General features: G+C 57.1%; 1 protein-coding gene across 1 annotated transcript; it reads right to left on the bottom strand.

Annotated features, from left to right (window-relative positions):
• Positions 1-2613: 2613 nt before the first annotated feature.
• Positions 2614-16994, bottom strand: LOC128322106 (cytochrome P450 11B, mitochondrial-like). Its single transcript, XM_053242845.1, has 9 exons — positions 14970-16994; positions 12396-12551; positions 11025-11224; positions 10181-10384; positions 8669-8823; positions 7793-7959; positions 5550-5628; positions 4037-4228; positions 2614-3739 (listed from the first exon to the last, which is right to left on the bottom strand). The coding sequence occupies exons 1-9, from the start codon at positions 15440-15442 to the stop codon at positions 3626-3628; spliced, it is 1740 nt and encodes a 579-aa protein (XP_053098820.1). The 5' UTR covers positions 15443-16994; the 3' UTR covers positions 2614-3625.
• Positions 16995-18343: the final 1349 nt, after the last annotated feature.

Raw genomic sequence — 18343 nt, forward strand, 5'->3', positions numbered from 1 at the left:
GCAACCTGCTGCTCCAAGCAGCTCTCAACTGCTGCCCAGGGCTAGAAGGAAGCCAGGTTCTATTCTGGCCTCTGTCATCGCCATAGTAACCTCTTTGCCCCATCGTCTCCCGTGGATGCAGGCTTCCTTCCTGGTGGCACCCGGGCAAAGTCCTGGCCCTTAGAGAGCATCTCTCTGCTCCAAGGGAAACCTTGCAACCTCCAGCCCCCCTCCTCCTCCTTTGGGGTGACTCTGGCGAAAAACACAGGAAGAAGGGGAGGCAAAGAGGAGGAGGCGAAGCACACCCAAAGCAGCAGCAGCAGCAGCAGCAGCAGCAGCAGCAGCAGCAGCAGGGGTGTGTTTCAGCCATCAGCCCCCAGCTCTTCCCTCCATGCTTCAAGGACACTCATCCACAGACCACGCTGGTCTTGGTGGCTGCTTCTTTATTCTGCACAGAGGCCTAGACGCTGCCTGAACAAGGAACTCATCTGCCCTCCTCTCCCTCCCAGAATGAATGTGTGGGCCTCCCCAAGCCCTGCCTCCCTGCTGCCCCCAGGAAAATGCCCCCTTTATTTATTTATTTATTTATTTATTTATTTATTTATTTATGACATATTTTTATGCCGCCCCAAACCTACGTCTCTCGGCAGTTTACAACAAAGCAAACAACAACAGAAAAATTAAAACATTAGGTAAAATGAAACAAAGGATACAGAAAAAGTTAAAACATTACAACAATTTAAAATTTTAAAACAATATTAAAACTATTAAAACTATATTTAATTAAAAACCTGGGTGAACAGATGCATCTTTAAAGACTTTTTAAAAGTTGTCCGAGATGGGGAGGTTCTTATTTCAGCAGGAAGCGCATTCCGAAGTTCGGGGCAGCAGCGGTGAAGGCCCGTCCCCGAGTAGCCCCCAGACGACTGAAGGCCCTTTGACGTGGCTGAGCAAGGTGCCCATCACAAACAGGGGTGTAGCTATAGTTGACCCCTCCCTATTTCCTTCTGTATCTCCCTCACTCAGAGGGGCTGCCAGGGAGAGGGGGCGAACACAGGGCCCCTCTCCCCTAGCTCTGCCCCTTATCTCAAAGGTCTGTTTTCACAAAAGGCACTTGCAGTCTGTGTGGCTCTCCTTCAGAATGAATTAAGGGAAGCATGCCTTCTTTGCCAGGAGCCCCGCTGCCTCTTAAGATCAGGAATGTGTGTGCACCTCTGGGAGCATGTGAACACCTATGGAAGGCGCGTGTGTACCTGGGAACATGTGTGCACCTCTGGGAAAGCATGTGCACACCTGGGAATGCATGTGCAGCTCTGGGAATGCGTGTACACCTGTGGAAGGCATTGCGCACCTGGGAACACATGTGCACCTCTGGGAATGCAGCAGGACTAGCTGGGAGACAAGGCCTGGAAGAGCAGAGGCAGCATCTCAGAAAGTCCAAGCAAAACGAGGTGCTTTTAATCAATGCTTTATTTCGTAGGAAACAAGAGAACAGAGAATGTCTTCACTGTGCCTCTGCTGCACTTGGATATGGTTTGAAGAAGGGCAGGTTCTGAAGTCTTCTTTGCAATCAACCCCACAGGGCTGTGTGGATTCCCAGCTGCCTTCCTTGGTGGCCCTTTACCTCTTATGTGCCCTGCCTGGGCCCTTGGAGGCTTGGCTTGGTTTGCACGCACAGAGGGCTGGCCCACCCACTAGGCATGCCTAGACAGTTGCCTAGGGGGGCAAGCTGGGGAGGGGCTGTGTTGCGCCCACCGAGGGGGCCCACTTTTGCCTCTATCCCTGCCCCCCACTGGCTCACCTGCTGCCCACCATACCTGCTGCATCTGGGCTTTGTAGGTCACAGAGTGCCATGAAGTATCATGAGGACGTATAAAATACCTCGCTCCTCTTCCTGCGACTGTTTGTGACAAATCATTGCGCTCTGGAACTGAGCCCAGGCATGGCTCACTGTGTCAGAAGAAAAGGTGCAGAAGAGGGCAAGGGTGTATCTATAGTAGGGCAGGCAGGGCACGTGCCCTGGGTGCCACTTGAAGGGGGGCGCCATTTTTTAAAATTAAAAAAAATGGCCACAGAAAACAAAACAGCCACCACGCATGCTCAAATGGCCTCTATGAGGCCCTAGGCTATGCCAGGCCTCACAGAGGCATTTGAGCATGTGCAGTGGCCATTTTGTTTTCAGCAGCCATATTTTTTTAAAAAATATTATTTTTAAAAATGGCCACTGCACATGCTCAAATGGTCCCTGCGAGGCCCTAGAGGCCAGTGGAGGGAGGGGAAACCTTTGCAGACACCCCCCATGGCCTTTAGGAAGCCCCCGAAGGGGCTACAGGTCTCTATCTATCTATCTATCACTGTACACATATTTAATTTGGCACTATGTACAGAGAATCAGGACTTGTGAATACTGAGCTGAAGTTTATGAGCTAGGATTGTATTCATTTGCTCTTACTTTGCTTCTTGTGATAAGTGAGTTAAATGTGATGTCTTAATAATATGGCTGTTAATGACGAGTTTGTCTTTGAATCAGTGTGAAATCCTTAGTATTAAGGCCCACTGGGAGTTTCTTGCTCTCTTTCTCTCATTTTAACTGTCTTTCTGAAATACTAGAATATATTCCAAGCAGTGACACAGTTAACTCTGCATATCCTTTAATTATTTTCAGAGTATCTGGGAAAAGCCAAATTCTCCATTTATTTTTAAAACATGTAATAGTGATGCTACAATGCATAGTAGAGAATTAGACAGGCACTTCTGTTTAGTTTTCCAAGTACACCTCCACATAGTATTTGGGTATTTCGTGAGCCCCAGCATACTGAAATTTGTAGTTTTCCAGCATTTTTTGGTCTGGCTACGTCCACTGCTGAATAGTTTTTGAAATATTAAAAGATTAATGAGCTTGACTTGTATTTTTCAGCTGCTATTATGGTAAAGTAAACTGAAAGATGGATGTCAGATGTTTGGACAGGGGGTGCAATTTCAGTGCTTGCCCTAGATCACACAACCTGGCTTCGGCAAGGTGGCAAAGTGGGCCGTGTTGCTCATCCTCCACACAGTGAGAAGGAGGGCAGGAGCTCCGTGCCGCCCCCTCCTACCCAGCACTCTGAGCAGCCATGGGTGTGCCATAATGATGTATAAGTGTGTGTGTGGGGGGGAGTGTTGCCTCAGGCCAGGACCCGACACAAGAACTGAGCCAGAAAGGCACAAGCCACATGGACGTTCTCCTGCCTAAGCCCATTTCAATGGGAAAGAGCCTCATCATGCAGCCAGGAGGAGTTCTCAGTGGAGCACAACCTTCTTGTGCCATGAAAGGGAAGGAGAAGCCTTGGGCATGGCCAGCTGGGCATCTGTGGCTGGCTGGCTGGCTGGCTGGCTGGTTTGTCCAAGGACGGACGTCTCAATCTAGCTGGCTAGTCATAACAAAGCCATCTGGGGACAGCCCAAACTAAGGAGGGGAGGGGGAATGCCTCTGGATAAGGCGGGTGGAGGCAAAGGGAGGGGGAGGTCCAGCGTGGCTGTCTGAGTGTGTGTGTGTGTGTGTGTGTGTGTGTGTGTGTGTGTGTGTGTGTGTGTCCATCTGTCTGGCCTTCCATTGTCCAGTCAACCTGCTGGAGGAGGATGCCAAGGGGGAGGTGCGGCTCCTTGCCTAGTCGATGGGCCGGAAGGTGAGCAGAGGCGGCTTCTCTGGCATGAGGATGAAGCCAAAGACTGTCTTAATGTCTGCCTTGGACACCGTGTCAATTTTGAAGTTCCGCAGGACCTGAAATGGGAAGGGCAGCTGGAGTGAGACCTCAGCAGCTGGGCTGCAATCCCGGTTGGGGACCACCGGGCTGTGGGCTGGGCCTCGCTCTCGTGCCTCTCTGTCCCCCAGATAAATAACACCCCACATTCCGCAGCACACCCCACGGGCTGGGATCGGAACAAGCCAACGTCCAGCAAGCAGGCGGAGGCTGGCAGAGCTGCTTGTTAGGAGCGCTGCATCCAGAGCACCACGCCTGGAGTAGACCAAGCCCTGTCTTGTTTGAGGAGCCCCCCCTTTCGCCCCCCCCCAACTCACGTGCATGAGGAAGAGCATCATCTCCGACTCGGCCAGGCGTCGGCCGATGCACTGCCGGGCCCCGAAGCCGAAGGCCAGGGCCTTGAAGCTGTTGTCCTCCCTGCGCAGCCAGCGCTTCGGGTCGTAGCGCTCCGGCTCCCTGAACACCTCGGGGCTGCGGCCCATGGCGTAGAGCCCCACCTGGCACAAGGTCTGTGAGGAGAGACACACACACACACACACCCCTGAGTTGGACGGGGCGGACATCTGGCCAGGGCTTTCCAAGGGTGCCTGCCACCCACGCCTCTCCTCCAGCTGGGACTGTCCCTCCCAGCAACGTGCCCAGGTGCCCCGTGCTTTTTTGCTTGTCTGCTGGGCTGTGATGCCATGTGCGACGTGTTGTGACTTGATGGATCAGTGCCGTGTGGTGAGCCGCCAAGAGCACAATTTGTTATGGGCCGGCTCACAAATAAAGTGTATGATTATTCATCGTTACCAAGCTCTGTTTCCCCAGCAGCCTTCTCCATGGCATTCCTCACAGCTGTTCTGTGCTCAGCATTTAACCCCTCCACAGGGGTCTGCTAGAAGCAGCTGCCCCCCCCACACAGAGCAGCCCACAGGTCCAGCTTGCCCAGTGCTTCTGCTTATATTGGCACCAGCACCAGCAGCAGCTCTCCAAGGGTCTCAGGCAGAGGAAGGTCTTTCCCTCCCTCAAATTATCATCATCTAGGCAAAGGATAATTGGGGGTGGGGGGGTCAAATGGGTCAAATGGGAGGATATTCTTTTCCAAGTCTGTGTGTTATTTCTCGGGGCCTTCTCCGCTGCTGCCCCGAGGCTCTGGAATGTGCTCCCTAGTGAAATAAGAGCCTCCCCATCTCTGACAACTTTTAAAAAGTCTTTAAAGACGCATCTGTTCACCCAGGCTTTTAACTGATACTGTTTTGATTGTTTTTAATGTTGTTTTAGAATATTGTTTTAAAAATTTTAAATTGTCATATTTTAAATTTCTTGTTTTTGTTTTTAACTAATGTTTTAATGTTGTTTATATTTTGTTTTAAACCGCCCAGAGACGTAAGTTTTGGGCGGTGTAGAAATATGTTCAATAAATAAACAAATAAATAAATCTCCCTCCCAAATGAAAGTGAGCCATTTTTTCTAACCATGTAAAAGAGGGGCGGGCTGGGCCTCAGGGGGGCAGAGGCAGCAGCTTGAACGGCCACTCATTGACGATCCCTGCCCTGGATTCCACAGGGGCCCATCAAGCCTCTCCCAGGAACCCACCTCCCAAAGCCCCCTGGAGCTGAGCACGGCCCTGTCCTTGTTGCTTGGACCCCTCCCAGACACCCCTGCTCTTCCTCTGAGGGCGCCTGGAGCACCTGCGTGGTGCTGGGGAGGGATCCAAGGAGCTGGCCTCTCTTCCCACACTCAGTCCCACCAGGGAGCCAGAAGGCAGCCGAGAGCACTGCACCATAAGTGGGCTGAAGCAGAAATGGTGGTGGGTCAGCGGCCAGTGGGTGGCCCAGCAATACTCACGCCAGCCGGCACACAATAATTCTGAAGCAGCACGTCTCGTGTCGGGTAGCGCTGGACAGTAATGCCCACAGGGTAGAGCCTGCAAGAGAAAGATGCCCCTGGGTGACGGAGGCCTGCTCCCCACTCCTCAGCTGCAGAAGGGAGTGGAGATGCAACTCACAGAGTTCACAACTGCAGATCTCACTATAAGTAGCAATGAGCACGCGCAAACCGTGCTAGGTGGTCTTTGCTGCAAGCACTCTCAACCCGCAAAATGCACAGCCCAGCTCCAGACCTTGTCTCTCTAAATCTGAGGTGTTGGTCCGGTGGCGGAAAATTCAGCCCTCCCATCCCTGAACTCACAGTGCTTGTTGTCTACTACCACTACTACTACAGCTGCTGCCGCCACTGCTGCTGCTACTACCACCAGCAGCAGCAGCACCAGAGTATTTGCACTAGTCTCATCTCTGGGGGGCCAGGGGGGCGGTGTCTGAAAAGGCAGGTGGGAGAACTGAGGACCAAGTCAGGGACCAAACTGGTGGCAGCAAAGGGTCAGGAGAAGACCTGGGGGGCTGTGGATGGGAAGCTGAAGGGAGGGAGGAGGCTTGTGAAGCAGAAGGGGGCAGAGGCGGGAACACCCCGGGGTAGCTCACAGCTTCATCTCGTGTCTTTTGCCAGCACAGGAGCAGTTTAGGGGCCCAGCAGACGCAGGACATCAAAGAAGCAGGAGGCCCAGCTGTGATGTGATGCTAGGGTCTGAAATCAGGGGCAGGGGAAAGTCCGGGCAAGATGTTCCGTTCCAAGAAAAAGCAGAGCTATTCTCCAAAAGTAAGCCAAGGATTTGTGGGCTTGGCTACAGCAGGAGGAGCCGTGGGTGCTGCATGGACCCTTTCCAAAGGACTGCAAGTGTGTCCCCCTCCTGGGCTTTCCCCAGGCCCTGACTGGCTGCTGGGAACAGAAGAACAGCCCTGCTGGATCAGGCCCAAGGAGGCCCATCTAGTCCAGCATCCCACTTCACACAGTGGCCCACCAGAAGCCACTGGAAGCCAACAGATAGGAGTTGAAAGCGGCATGCCCCCCCTCCTGCTGTCACTCCCCTGCAACTGGTACTCAAAGGCATCCTGCCTCTGAGGCTGGAGGTGGCCTGTAGCCCTCCGACTAGTAGCCATTGATAGACCTCTCCTCCATGAAGTTATCCAGACCCCTCTTCAAGCCATCCAGGTTGTTGGCTGTCACCACATCTTGTGGCAGAGAGTTCCACAAGTTTATCTTCCCTCAGCAGGGAAGATGTACCTGCTGAGGACCTGGCTGAGGAGGGGAGGCTGAAAGCAGCCAAGCCAGCATTCCAGGGTGTGCGAGTTAGCCCTTGCCAAGACTTGGTCTGACACCAAGTCAGACCATTTGTTCAACTGAGTCAGCATTGCCTTGACTGGCCGTGGCGCTCCAGGATTTCAGGCTCAGGGGTCTTTCGCAGCCCTGCCTGGGGATGGTGTCGGGGTTGAAGCTGGGGCTTCCAGCACGGATGGCATGTGCCTCCCCACTGCGCTTCCTCACCACCGCTGGCCCACAAGGCTTTGCTTCAGTACTAGGGTGGCGTCTCTATGCATATATTCTTGGGAATATCTATTATTCATTCATTCATTCATTCATTCATTCCATTTCTATACCGCCCTTCTCAAAAATGGCACAGAGAAATAATAAATAAACAAGATGGCTCCCTGTCCCCTAAGGGCTCACAATCTAAAATGAAACACAAGATAGACACCAGCAACAGTCACTGGAAATACTGTGCTGGGGTTGGAGAGGGCCAGTTACTCTCCCCCTGCTCAATAAAGAGAATCATTACTTTACAAAGGTGCCTCTTTGCCCGGTGAGCAGGGGTCAGCTTGGCTAGACCATGGCAGATAATTTAAAACAGGGTGTGTGTTCCCCATCAGCAGCCTGACTTTCTTGGGAGCAGCAGTCTGGGTGTGAAGGATCGGCTTAGGGCTGCCTCTCATGTCTGAAGGAAATTTCCCCATCCATCCCTGCCTCGCCTCTTTCTTCCTCCTCCTCCTCCTCCTCCTCCTCCTCCTCCTCCTCCTCCTCCTCGCTGTGCAATGCAAAGGCTCTCAGGCCAGCCTTCGCCTCAAGCACACATTGGGCCTCCCATCCTTTGAAGACAAAGGGGGCTGGCAGCAGCCGGCTGGGCTCACCCCCTTGGGGGCCGGGGCCTCCCCCTGGCCTCCCCAAAGCCATTCCTGCCACAAGCCCCTCCCCCTTACCTCAGAGTCTCCTTGATCGCCCCCTTGAGTAGCGGCAGGCAGTTCAGCACCTTGGAGAGCTCACTCGGCCCCTGGGCCTGGGCAGCCTGGATCTCTTCCCGAATGGCCGTCTGGACTTGTGGGTTGCGGGCCAGCTCAAAGAGGGTGAAGAGCAGGGGCATGGCTGTCTGGGGGCAGGAAGGGCATCGTCAGCGAGGGGACGAGCAGGAGACTGTCCTGAGCACAGTTCACAGCCAAGCAAGAACCGTGTGTAGTCCTCACCACCAGAGCTCAGACTCTAGGGAGTGGGGCCCACTGAGTGAGTCCCCTGCCCCATTGCAGGGACAGGCCACCTGCTTTGCATCCAGAATGTCCTGATTCTGTCCCTGGCAGCACCTCCAGTTTAAGGATGAGGCTGCCAGTGATGGGAAAGAGCTTGCTCTGCCCACGAGACTGGAGAGTCATCAATACTGGAGACTGGAGAGTCATAGGAACATAGGAATATAGGAAGCTGCCATATACTGAGTCAGAACTTTGTTCCATCTAGCTCAGTATCATCTACACAGACTGGCAGCGGCTTCTCCAAGGTTCGAGGCAGGAGTCTCTCTCAGCCCTATCTTGGAGAAGCCAGGGAGGGAACTTGAAACCTTCTGCTCTTCCCAGAGCAGCTTCATCCCCTGAGGGGAATATCTTGCAGTGCTCACACATCAAGTCCCCCATTCATATGCAACCAGGGCAGACCCTGCTTAGCTATGGGGACAAGTCATGTTTGCGACCACAAGACCAGCTCTCCTCTGGCAATACTGAGCCAGATGGAGCAATGGAAGGCAATTGCCACTGGCAGCAGGACACACGGCTGAGTCCCCCCAGGTGGTCCAGTGGGCAAGCATCACTCACCGTGTCCACCCCGCCTGCCGTGAACTCTGTGATGTTGGCCTTGATGGAGTCAAGGGGCAGCTCTGCCTGCAGGAGCAGCTCGGCCATGATCCCAGAATACTTGCGTGGCTGCCCCAGGCAGAACTCCTGGTAGATGTTCTGGATGCATTTGTCAGCTGGAAACAAGCCAGGAGAAGGGCATGAACAGGTGGGGAGAAGAGCCCCTCTAGTTCTCAGGACCCGCCTCAGCCCCAAGCACTGCCGCACCCGGCAGCTCAAGAACACACTGCCCTGCAGCCCCAGCATTGCCACGATCGCCAGCCCTGCTGAATGGAGGGAGTGGGCTGCAAGACCATCAATGCAACCTCCTCCAACGGCCCACACCAGCGTGTGCAAAGAGAGATGGTGCCCAGGGGCCGCCCCCTTGGGATGGGGTGTGGAAAGCAGCCAGGGCAGAGTCCACGGCGGGGGGGGCCTCCTCGGCAAGGAGGAGGGTCTGCTTCAGACGCCACCCGCACAGCTCCTTCCTGGGGCAGCTGCACAGGCCCAGCTTCATACACTCTGAACCAGGGGCTGTCAACCTTGGATTTCTAGAGCCAACTTAATGGATTAATTAATTAATTAATAGTAATTTATTGAATGTAGTTGTATACTGTTTATTTAAAAAGTCTCAAGGTAGTAAACAAACAAATGAAACAGCCAAAAAATTAAAAACAAACATCAAAACCGATACAAAATTCAGTTGTAAGCAATACGTCAACTTCGTAGTTGGCCTACAACTTCTCTGGTCATTGCAGCAGGGGATCATGGGAGTCGTAGTCCACCACCATCAGGGGACCCAAGGCTGAGAACTCCGGGTTTAGCTGCCGCTCGCTCGTCCTTTCTCTCCTCCTGCAGTTGGTCTCTGCACGTGAAGCAGGAACCCTGCAGGTGTCTCCTGAGGGGAGCTGTGCCTTCCTGCTAGGCCTCACTCGCCTCTTCAGAGCTGGATCCCAGCCAGCCCCTGCCCACGAGCTCCCCAGTTCCCTCACCTTGGGACCAGGCCCAGGAGGCCCGGCTCCCACAGCAACGCCTGCCCGGCTCTGCACTGAGTGAGTCCTCTGGGCTCCTGGCCTCTGCTGCCCAGAAGGGCAGCTCCTCCTCGACAACCTCCCCCCACCCACCCACCCACCCCGTTGTCTTCTCCTCCTCCCACTTCTCGCCTTATGCCCCACACACCCCTGCCTCTGGGGTGAATGCTGGATGACACTACTTATTGGAAAGGGCCATCTCTGGTCCCAGCTGATCAGAGCCGCTCGCTACAAGTCCAGTCTCTTAATTCAGAACACGCACATTGTTGTGGTGGTGGTTGTTGGGATTCTAAATCAACCTGTAATGCCCCAAAGCACTTCCCTACCTGGCCGCTTCCCCCCGCAAAGTGGAGCTGCAACTCAGCAGTCCTGCAGCCTCCTAGCGGGGTCAGGGAGGGGAGGAAGGAGGCCCAGCCCCACTGCTCCGGCTGCCCCCATCTCCCAGGGAGGGGCCAGAGCTGACCGTGCTTGAAGATGGTGTCCCAGGCGTCCATGTGGTCTTGCCAGAGCTTGTTGTTGACCCAGCGCATGATGCCTGGCGAGATGAAGAGCAGGGGCAGCGTGGTCCGGAGCATGGTCTCCACCGCACTGATGAACTGCTGAGACTCCGCGTTGGGGCTCTCCTCCAGAAGGCCCAGCCGCTCCCCATAGACGGCATAGCTGCTGGCTGCCGGGCAGAGGGAGGCGGGGAGTCAGCAGGGGTCCAGGGAAACCCACCTTCCAAGCAGCCAACCCCACTCCACTCATGGGCAGGGAGGAAATGGAGGAGACCCACCCCCCACCCTGCCCCAAGACCCCACCACCACCCTCCTCTCATTACAGAGTTCCAGAGTTGACCCTGCAGGCCAGTCTCCTGTGCGGTGCTCAGACCCAGAGAGTTCCCACCTGGCAAGGGAGGGGGCTCCGCTCTGGACAAGCCAGACTTTGGGCACGTCCTGAAAGGAAGCCCCGGTGCCTTCTTGGGCCTTGCCAGGAAGGGGTCAGCAGCAAGCAGGCCCTGCAGGCTTCAGCTTCAGTCCTCGGCACAAGAGCTCAGCAACCTCTGCGGCTGGTCAGCCAAGAGGGACACCCCCAAATAAGGCTGTGGCTTCTGCATGGTGGCAGCGGGGGGGGGGGATTTGTTGCAGGCCCCTGGAAGGCCCAGCAGAGGGTGCTGTTGGTCTGGTGGAGAAGTGGCTGTGAGGAGCGGCTTTGGCTTGCAGGACTGTTGTTTGGATGGGGGAGGCAGGGCCGGGCAGGGCGAGGTGGTGCCGTGGAGGAAGGCATGGGGGCACGGAGGCGGGGGGGTCATCTCCAAACAGTCCTACCTTCCAGGGTGTAGCGGAAGAGGTCGTGGTAGAGGTCAACGGTCAGCGAGCGGCGGGTGTTCTTCCTGACCTTCCGGTGCATGAAGTCCACAAAGTCCTCGGCCACCGTGTTGAGGAAGGGCAGGAACTTGCGGGTGCCCAGAGGACTGATCACCTCCTTGTTGAGGACCAGCCGGTCCGAACGCCACTCCTCCCCATTCCTGCATGGCCAGACCAGCCCCGGCGGAGAGGGAGAGGCTGAGGAGGTCTTGGCTGGCCTTGACTGAGGCACAGGCACCGCCTCCATCACGGACCAGCCCGGCTCCCTCATCTGTCCCAGTTCCACTTCTTGGGGCCCTCACCCACAGGTCTCTGCCCCAGGGAGCTTACCATCTAGCTCACGAGGGTGACAGCTCAGGAAGGGAAAGGAGATGGAGGCGGAGTAAACCGGGGAAGAAGACCTGGCTGTTTCAGCGATGCAGATTTAAGCTTCACTCCAACAGGCGCCTCGAAGGAAGCCCGGCTCTTCCCTGCCCCCCCGCCCCCACCCCCGCCCCCACCCCTGTCTCCAGTCTTCACCAGGGGCACCTTGGAGGGCATGAGCGATGGGGACCCCTTTTAACCAGAGGAGCTAAGATTCCTGGGCCCCCTTGCCTGCTGCTGGGCACTGAGGAATGGCTGCACAGCGGGGTGGAAAAGAGAATGGTGGAAATGGCTACCCCAACCCACTCAGCAAAGAGGCACCTTTTAAAGTGGTGATTCTCTTGTATATAGCAGAGGGAGAGCAACCGGCCCTGTCCAACCCCAGCACAGCACCCCTCCAGTGGCTGTCGCTGGTGTTGGTGTCTACCCTATGTTTCTTTCTAGATTGTGAGCCCTTTGGGGACAGGAGACCATCTTATTTATGTATTGTCTATTTTTCTGTGCAAACTGCTTTGAGAACTGTGGTTGAAAAGTGATATACAAATATCAGTAGGGAGGCGGAGGCCTGTCTTCCCAACTAGGGAGGGCTCTTTCACTTTTCTGGTTCACTTTTCAGCTCTCCCATAGCTGCATCCAGTGCTGCTGGTGGGGCAGTGCCCTTTCCTCCCCCTCCCCTAAAAGGAAGGCAGACCAAGGCTGACCCCCGCCACTCCCTGGAGGCTTCTGGGGCCAGCTTGGGGCTGCTGACCGCTGTGCAGGGCTCCCTCGGGGCCAAGGCCCTCCTTGCCAGCTCCTGCCCGCTGAGACCTTTTCGCTGGCAAGACCAAGGACTGGGCTGGGCACTCCGAAGTGCAACTCCCGAGTCACACCCCTTGGCAGTGGCCCCCCCTTCCCCCCCCCGGCCTTGAACTGAGGATCAGGGCCCTGAGTGGCAGAACTCTCCCCACCCACCCAGTGAGCCCTCCTTACAAGAGGAAGATGCCGCACTTGTGGTTCCTCAGCGTGCGGTGGGCGACCCACGACTCAATGCCCATCCGGCGGGGGAAGACGCCCTCGGACTGGAAGAGCTGGGCCGCATCCTGGGGCAGGAGCACATTGACGCAGTCGTAGGTGCCGACCCTCTCCCTGCCGAAGGGGCAAAGTTGGGTCCCGTGTAAGACAAGCCCAGGGCCACCACCCCCCAGCGGAGGGTCCCAGAAGTGGAGGGCCCCACCCCCAAAGGAACTGAGCTGGAATGCTGTGACTCAGCCTGGAAGGGTGTCACATGCTTAGAAGCAGAAAACGCCACACGGCTGCTTAACCAAATCTCTGGCCCCCCAACAGGAGGGCTGCTCGCAGGCCAAAGCCCCCATGGGCAGAACCGGCACATGAACCCACTGCAGGCAGGGTGCACAAGGGAGAGGTGTGCATTGGTCTACACATTTTGTTCCACGTTTCCTCCAGACCCATGAGGACTAGCAACTTGCTCTCTTTAAAAAAAAACCCAACAGATCTTGGGATTCTTTTGGATCTACTGGATTTTGCATTATTTTGTGGTCTCTGTGCTGCAGGGACGGGACTCCTTCCTGCCTATCCCTCGTCAGCCAATTGCAGCCTGGAATGTTAGGATGAAAATGACGGAGGCCCTGGCTGGCAATCAAAGCAGGAGATGGAAAACATGAAATCTCGGCCGACTAGGGTGGAGCAAAGTGAACTGGGAAGACTGAGGGGGCTTGCTGGAACAAGGACCTTGGAGGAGGAGGAAGAAGCAGAAGAGACGCTGCCATCATCCTTGAATGTGGAGCAGCGGCCAGAAGTATCGCCCAACAGTCTAGCAAGAGCGTGATCATGGCTGGGTTGGAAAGCACAACCAAGGGACCAAAGGAAGGACGGTAGCAGAGACACCAGCTAGAGACTGCGGTGCCTACTGGTGTGGAAGCAGCCACTTCATCCAGGGGTTCTCCAGGGTTCAGTGTTCCCTCTCATGGGGATCCCCAGGTGTTGTTGACCACAACTCCCAGAATCCCCAAGCAAAAGCCATTGCAGCTGGGGATTCTGGGAGTTGTAGTCAGCAACATCTGGGAATCCCAGTGAGATAGAGAGAGCACTGCCTGGGTCCCCAGTTGTTGTTGGCCTACAGCTCCCATCATGCCTAGGCCTTTGGCCATCGGGGCTGGGGACACCGGGAGCTGTAGACCAACAGCAGTGGAGGACCCAAGTTTAAGAACCACCACCCCCCTCGACTCAAACCCAATGGGAGTCCTCTTTGAGCCGCCTGCTGGGAAGGAGAGGTGCGCAAAAAAACCGTCATTGGCACATTTCTCTAGAAATCAAGAGGTCTTGGGGGGCTATGCATACTCCAAACACATGCCAGGAGGTCTTTGACTCTCCTAACAATCCCAACCAGTCCAAGACCCCTGTGAGACTCAGTCAGGGGTTGCTTCTAAGCCATGAGAGTGTGTCCACTGAGGCAGGTTTTCCGATGGAGTTGGATGCCTCCGTTGACAAGATGATTCTACTTGGGACTCATCCTCCTGCCTGCTCCCCAAGGGCTTATTCTGAGCCAAGCCCCCCACCCCACCCCACCCTGAGGACTCAGCAGCCCCCGTATCTTTGAGTGCCAGGGCTCAGGACCAGGGGTCAAGCTGTGTCACATGGGCCCTTGACGACAGGGACACCCATCAGAATCTTCTTCCTGTCAAACAAGCACCCGCAAACCCCACCCAGTTTGGATCAGGAGGCCCATGAGGCAGGAAGGCAACCTTTGCCCACACTGGGGCCTTGGTCCAAAGATAGCAAGGAGCTGGAGAGAGGGAGAATCCCCATCACAGACATGCTTAGAACTGGGCTGCAATGAGCCCACGGTGGAGAAGGGGAGCCCAAGCACCAGCCCTCAGATAGGACGATGGACCTCCCAGTCCAAATAAAGGCAGCGAAATGTTGAGTTGCCTGTTGCTGGGCAGCTGCCCTGGCAGGAGAGGGCTCATTGCCTCCGAGCCCTGCTCAACGTGGCTTCCCAGAGGAGGCCTCTGTCTGGCTGCCCCCACCCCGAAGCAGGAAAACGACAAGCCCTGCTGGCAGGGGCATAGCTAGGGGAGAGGGGGCCGTGATCGCCCCTGCCCAGAGGCTCCATGGAGTGAGGGAGATAATGAAGAAGATGGGGGGGTGAAGCTGAGGAGCCCTCAGGAGCTGGCGGGGGGGCGGGTTCTTTGACCCCGTCCGCTCAATTATAGCAACCCCCCTGCCTGCTGGATCCAGCCCAAAGTCCATCTAGTCCAGCCTTCTGCTTCATGCCAGGGGCATGGGGGGGTGGATCTGCAAGTGGAGGGGAAGGGGCAATTCCCCAGCTCCTGAGGTGGGCTCTTCTCTGCAGGCCAAGGGCACTGCAGCAGAGATGTCCAAGCCACCGTGGGCAGCAGCGGGAAGCAAGCCTTACCCCCACTGCTGGGTCTCTTTTCCCAGGCCGGACACCAAGCCAGCCCCCCCCTCCCCCTCCGCCCCCAAGCCCACTGGGGGGGGGCACTGCTGGGCAAGGCAGCCAGGGCCCCCCCCCCCCGGACTGACCTGTAGATGGGCCCCAGGCTCTGGAAGTTCCTTTGCATGACGAGGTGGAAGTTCTGGAAGCTGTTGCTCCTCCAGAACTGGTAGAGGTTGAGCCAGGCGTTGTGGCCGTTGTGTGGGATGGCCTCGAAGGGCAGTGCCTTGGAAGGGGCCGGCTCCGTGGCCACGGCTGGGGCCACCGAGAGGCAGGGCCGCCCCAGCCAGAAGGAGCGAGAAAGGCTGCGGTGAGCGGAGCAAGGCCTCAGCCGGCTGTGGGCCCCCATCTCCGCTGCCGCTGCCGCTGCCACCGGAGAGGACCCCCAAGTCAGCACCCTCTGCGGCCTCTGCTCGTCCCTCCCCAAGGCTGCCCAGCGACCAGCAGGAGAGGGACGGCTCTTATAGCCCTGCTGCTGGGGGGCCCCCGCCGGCCAAGGCCAGGCAGCCTCCCAGCAGGCCCGGAAACCCCAGCCCCAGAAAGGCTCCCTTGGCGTTGACATCACATGCCCAAGGCAATCTCCTCCACCACCAGCCTCCCCCCCCTTCTGCTTCCTCTCTCAAGGGGGAAGGACCCGAGGGGAGAGAAGGGAGTGAGAGGTGGGTGGGAGGGAGGGAGGCGGGCAGCCCGGGAAGCAGACCCGGACCTTGCCCGTGCTGCCACCTGGGCCACACGACACAGGTTGCCAAATGCCCACACAGAAGAGGCGGCTTCTACTGCGGTGCCAGCAGAAGCTTCCCTCAGCTCTCCCCCCCCCCCCGTGTTGGAGTCCCAGTACGCTCCATGATGGCCACGAGGTGCTGGGCACCAGGAGCAAAGCCGGCAGTGCTCAGCTCAGGTTCTGCAGGACTTATTTCGCTTCTGATAACTGGCCGAGGAGCGGAGGGCTCACAGCTTGCTTGGCTCAGGTCTTGCAAAGGTATCTTGCCTGGACTGACCAGAGACCTTCACGAGGAGGAAGGAGCCTTTTGGAGCAGGACAGCAGAGGCAGGTGGGGGAGGGGGAGGGGGGCAGTTCAGAGGCTCGCGGAGGCAGCCCAGCCTCAGAACCTGCCAGGCCTTCTATGCCCACCATTGCAAAACCGCACCCTTCTGTTCATCCCTCTAAAGCAGGGGTTCTCATCCTTGGGTCCTCCCCAGATGTGGCTGGACTACAACTCCCATCATGCCCTGCCACAATGGCCGTTGTGATCAGGAGATGATGGGAGGGGCGGGTGATAGCCCAACCACCACCACAACCGGAGACCCACCCGAGGCTGCGATCTCTGTTCGAGAAAAGCTGCCCTCCCCCCGGCTCCTGATTCTGCAGAAACATGGACTCGAGTTCCCCCACCACCCAGACACGCCTGCCTTGAAAGGCCTGGCTGCCTGCTTGGCAGGGTGGCTGAAGGGGGACCTGGCCGGGTCGAAGGGGCCCTCGGAATACCCACCACCCTCCTTTCTCCAGAGATCGAGTCTTCCCAGGCATTCCTTGGAACTCTGGTTCTGGAGCGATGCTCCAACCCAGGGCTTGCTGGGAACTCCGTGGGCATCGGACTTGCCGAGTCGTGGCGGCCTGGCTGGGTGGGGAGGAGTCTGGGAGAGAAGAACTCCAAGTGACCCCCTGTCTGGCCTCCCCCGCCTGGCCCCCTTTCCCTCCCGGACTCCCCTGGGCACTAAAAATATCCCAGGACCGGAGGAGCTGGAAAGGGCAAGGCCTGGCTGAGCACGTCCCCCAGTCTGCTGCTCCTGGAGGCAGAGCGGCTGCAGTCCGGAGGCCAAGATGGGGCACCACGTTCCTGGCAGCAGAGGAGTGGAGGAGAGGTCTGGCTGTCCTGGCTGGAGGTGACTCAGGACTAGGGGGGAGGGAAGAAGGCAGAGCAAGCCCCCACCCCCAGAGCACTGGCTTGGCCCGCCTGCCCCACATTGATGTGAAGGCAAGTGGGGGGGGGCAGAGAGCCGCCCCTGCTACTCCCCCACCCCACCCCGTTCCTTTGCCATCGGCTGTTCTTTCAGCACTTTCCTACCCAGCTCAACCGTCTCATCCCAGTTGTTGTTGGACTACAACTCCCATCATTCCCCACCACAATGACCTTTGGCAAACAACAACTTGGGATGCAAGAATGAGATCCCTTACTTTAGATCCTTAAAGGTTAGGAACATAGGAAGCTGCCATTTACTGAGTCAGGCCCTTGGTCCAGCTAGTTCAGGATTGTCTGCACAGACTGGCAGCAGCTTCTCCAAGGTGGCAGGCAGGAGTGTCTCCCAGCCCTGTCTCGGAGATGCTGCCAGGGAGGGAAAACTTGGCACCTTCTGCACGCAAGCAGGCAGGGGCTCTTCCACTGAGCTACAGCCCCATCCCCTAGCAGGGGGGAATATCTTCTAGGGCTCGCACATGAAGTCTCCCATTCAAATGCAAACTAGGACAGACCCTGCTTAGCAAAGGGGTTGCTTCATGCTTGCGACCACGAGACCAGTTCTCCTCCTGCATCTTGAATGAGGCCCCCAGAAACCCCGGGAAGCTGGAGTCACTTCCAGATGTCCCACTTCCGATCTTGGTGGTGGCCTTTTGGACCCACTGAAGTTCCGGGGCCCTTCTGCAAGGCAGCCCGCGATGCCAGGAGCCCCATCTGGAGGCTGCTGCTGCTGCTGCTGCTGCTGCTGCTGGGTGAGTGAGGCAGGGCTGCTGTCTTCTCCAGGGCAAGGAGGAGCAAGCCCAAGCTGGCCCTAGCAGCAGCAGCAGCAGCAGCAGCTGGCCACCAGGGCCCCCTGGGCATGTAGGTGTAGGTGTGCATGTGCCGTGGCAGGCCCAGGAGTCAGCAAAGCCTGCAGCCCCACCCAGGACAGCCTGTGTCAAGGGAGCCCCAGACTCAGCTCAGCTCCCCGGCCCTGCCCCTCTCTGTGCCTGGCCGGTGGAAGCTCAGCAGGCGAAGCTTTTCCTGCCACTTCTGGTCCCGAGAAGGTCCACCTACGCGATCATTTCCAGCGGTCAGGCTGCTGTTAGAGGCTCCCGGAGCTGAGCTGGCAGGAGGCCGGGTGGGGGGGTGGAGCGCCCTCCCAGATGCCTGCTTCTCTGCCCAATGCTCTGAGGAGGTCTCCATCCAAACACTCGCAAGGTGGCAATTCGGCTTCTCATTTGTGTGTCACACACTCAGCAGGTTTCCAAGACGATCCTAACCACCACCCTGTAAAGTTGGCCACCTGCTGGGACTCTCCTGTTCCGGCTGGGAGGAGGTTGCTGGGAGGGGGGGCTTGGCTAAGGCCAGCCAGTTGCCTTTGGAGCCTGGGACCCCTCCGCTCTTAGCCCCACCACACCATTCCCAGGAAGCGGCAGCCCCCTCGGTACGGCCACGGAAGGGGCAGAGAGCAGCCTGCGTCCAGAGGAGGCTGTGACGCTGCTCCCTCCCTCCGGAAGTCGCTCACGG

This window comes from Hemicordylus capensis, chromosome 4 (genome assembly GCF_027244095.1).
Source record: "Hemicordylus capensis ecotype Gifberg chromosome 4, rHemCap1.1.pri, whole genome shotgun sequence".
Lineage (NCBI taxonomy): Eukaryota > Metazoa > Chordata > Lepidosauria > Squamata > Cordylidae > Hemicordylus > Hemicordylus capensis.

Bases quoted from the DNA above. Each gene is read 5' to 3' on its own strand.
- LOC128322106 (XM_053242845.1), bottom strand. From the start codon at position 15,442: ATGTCAACGCCAAGGGAGCCTTTCTGGGGCTGGGGTTTCCGGGCCTGC. The intron at 10,385-11,024 runs GTAGGACTGTTT...TCTGCCCGGCAG, and splicing joins CTTCCGCTACACCCTGGAAG to CCAGCAGCTATGCCGTCTAT. The intron at 4,229-5,549 runs GTGAGTATTGCT...CTCTCCTCACAG, and splicing joins ATTATTGTGTGCCGGCTGGC to ACCTTGTGCCAGGTGGGGCT.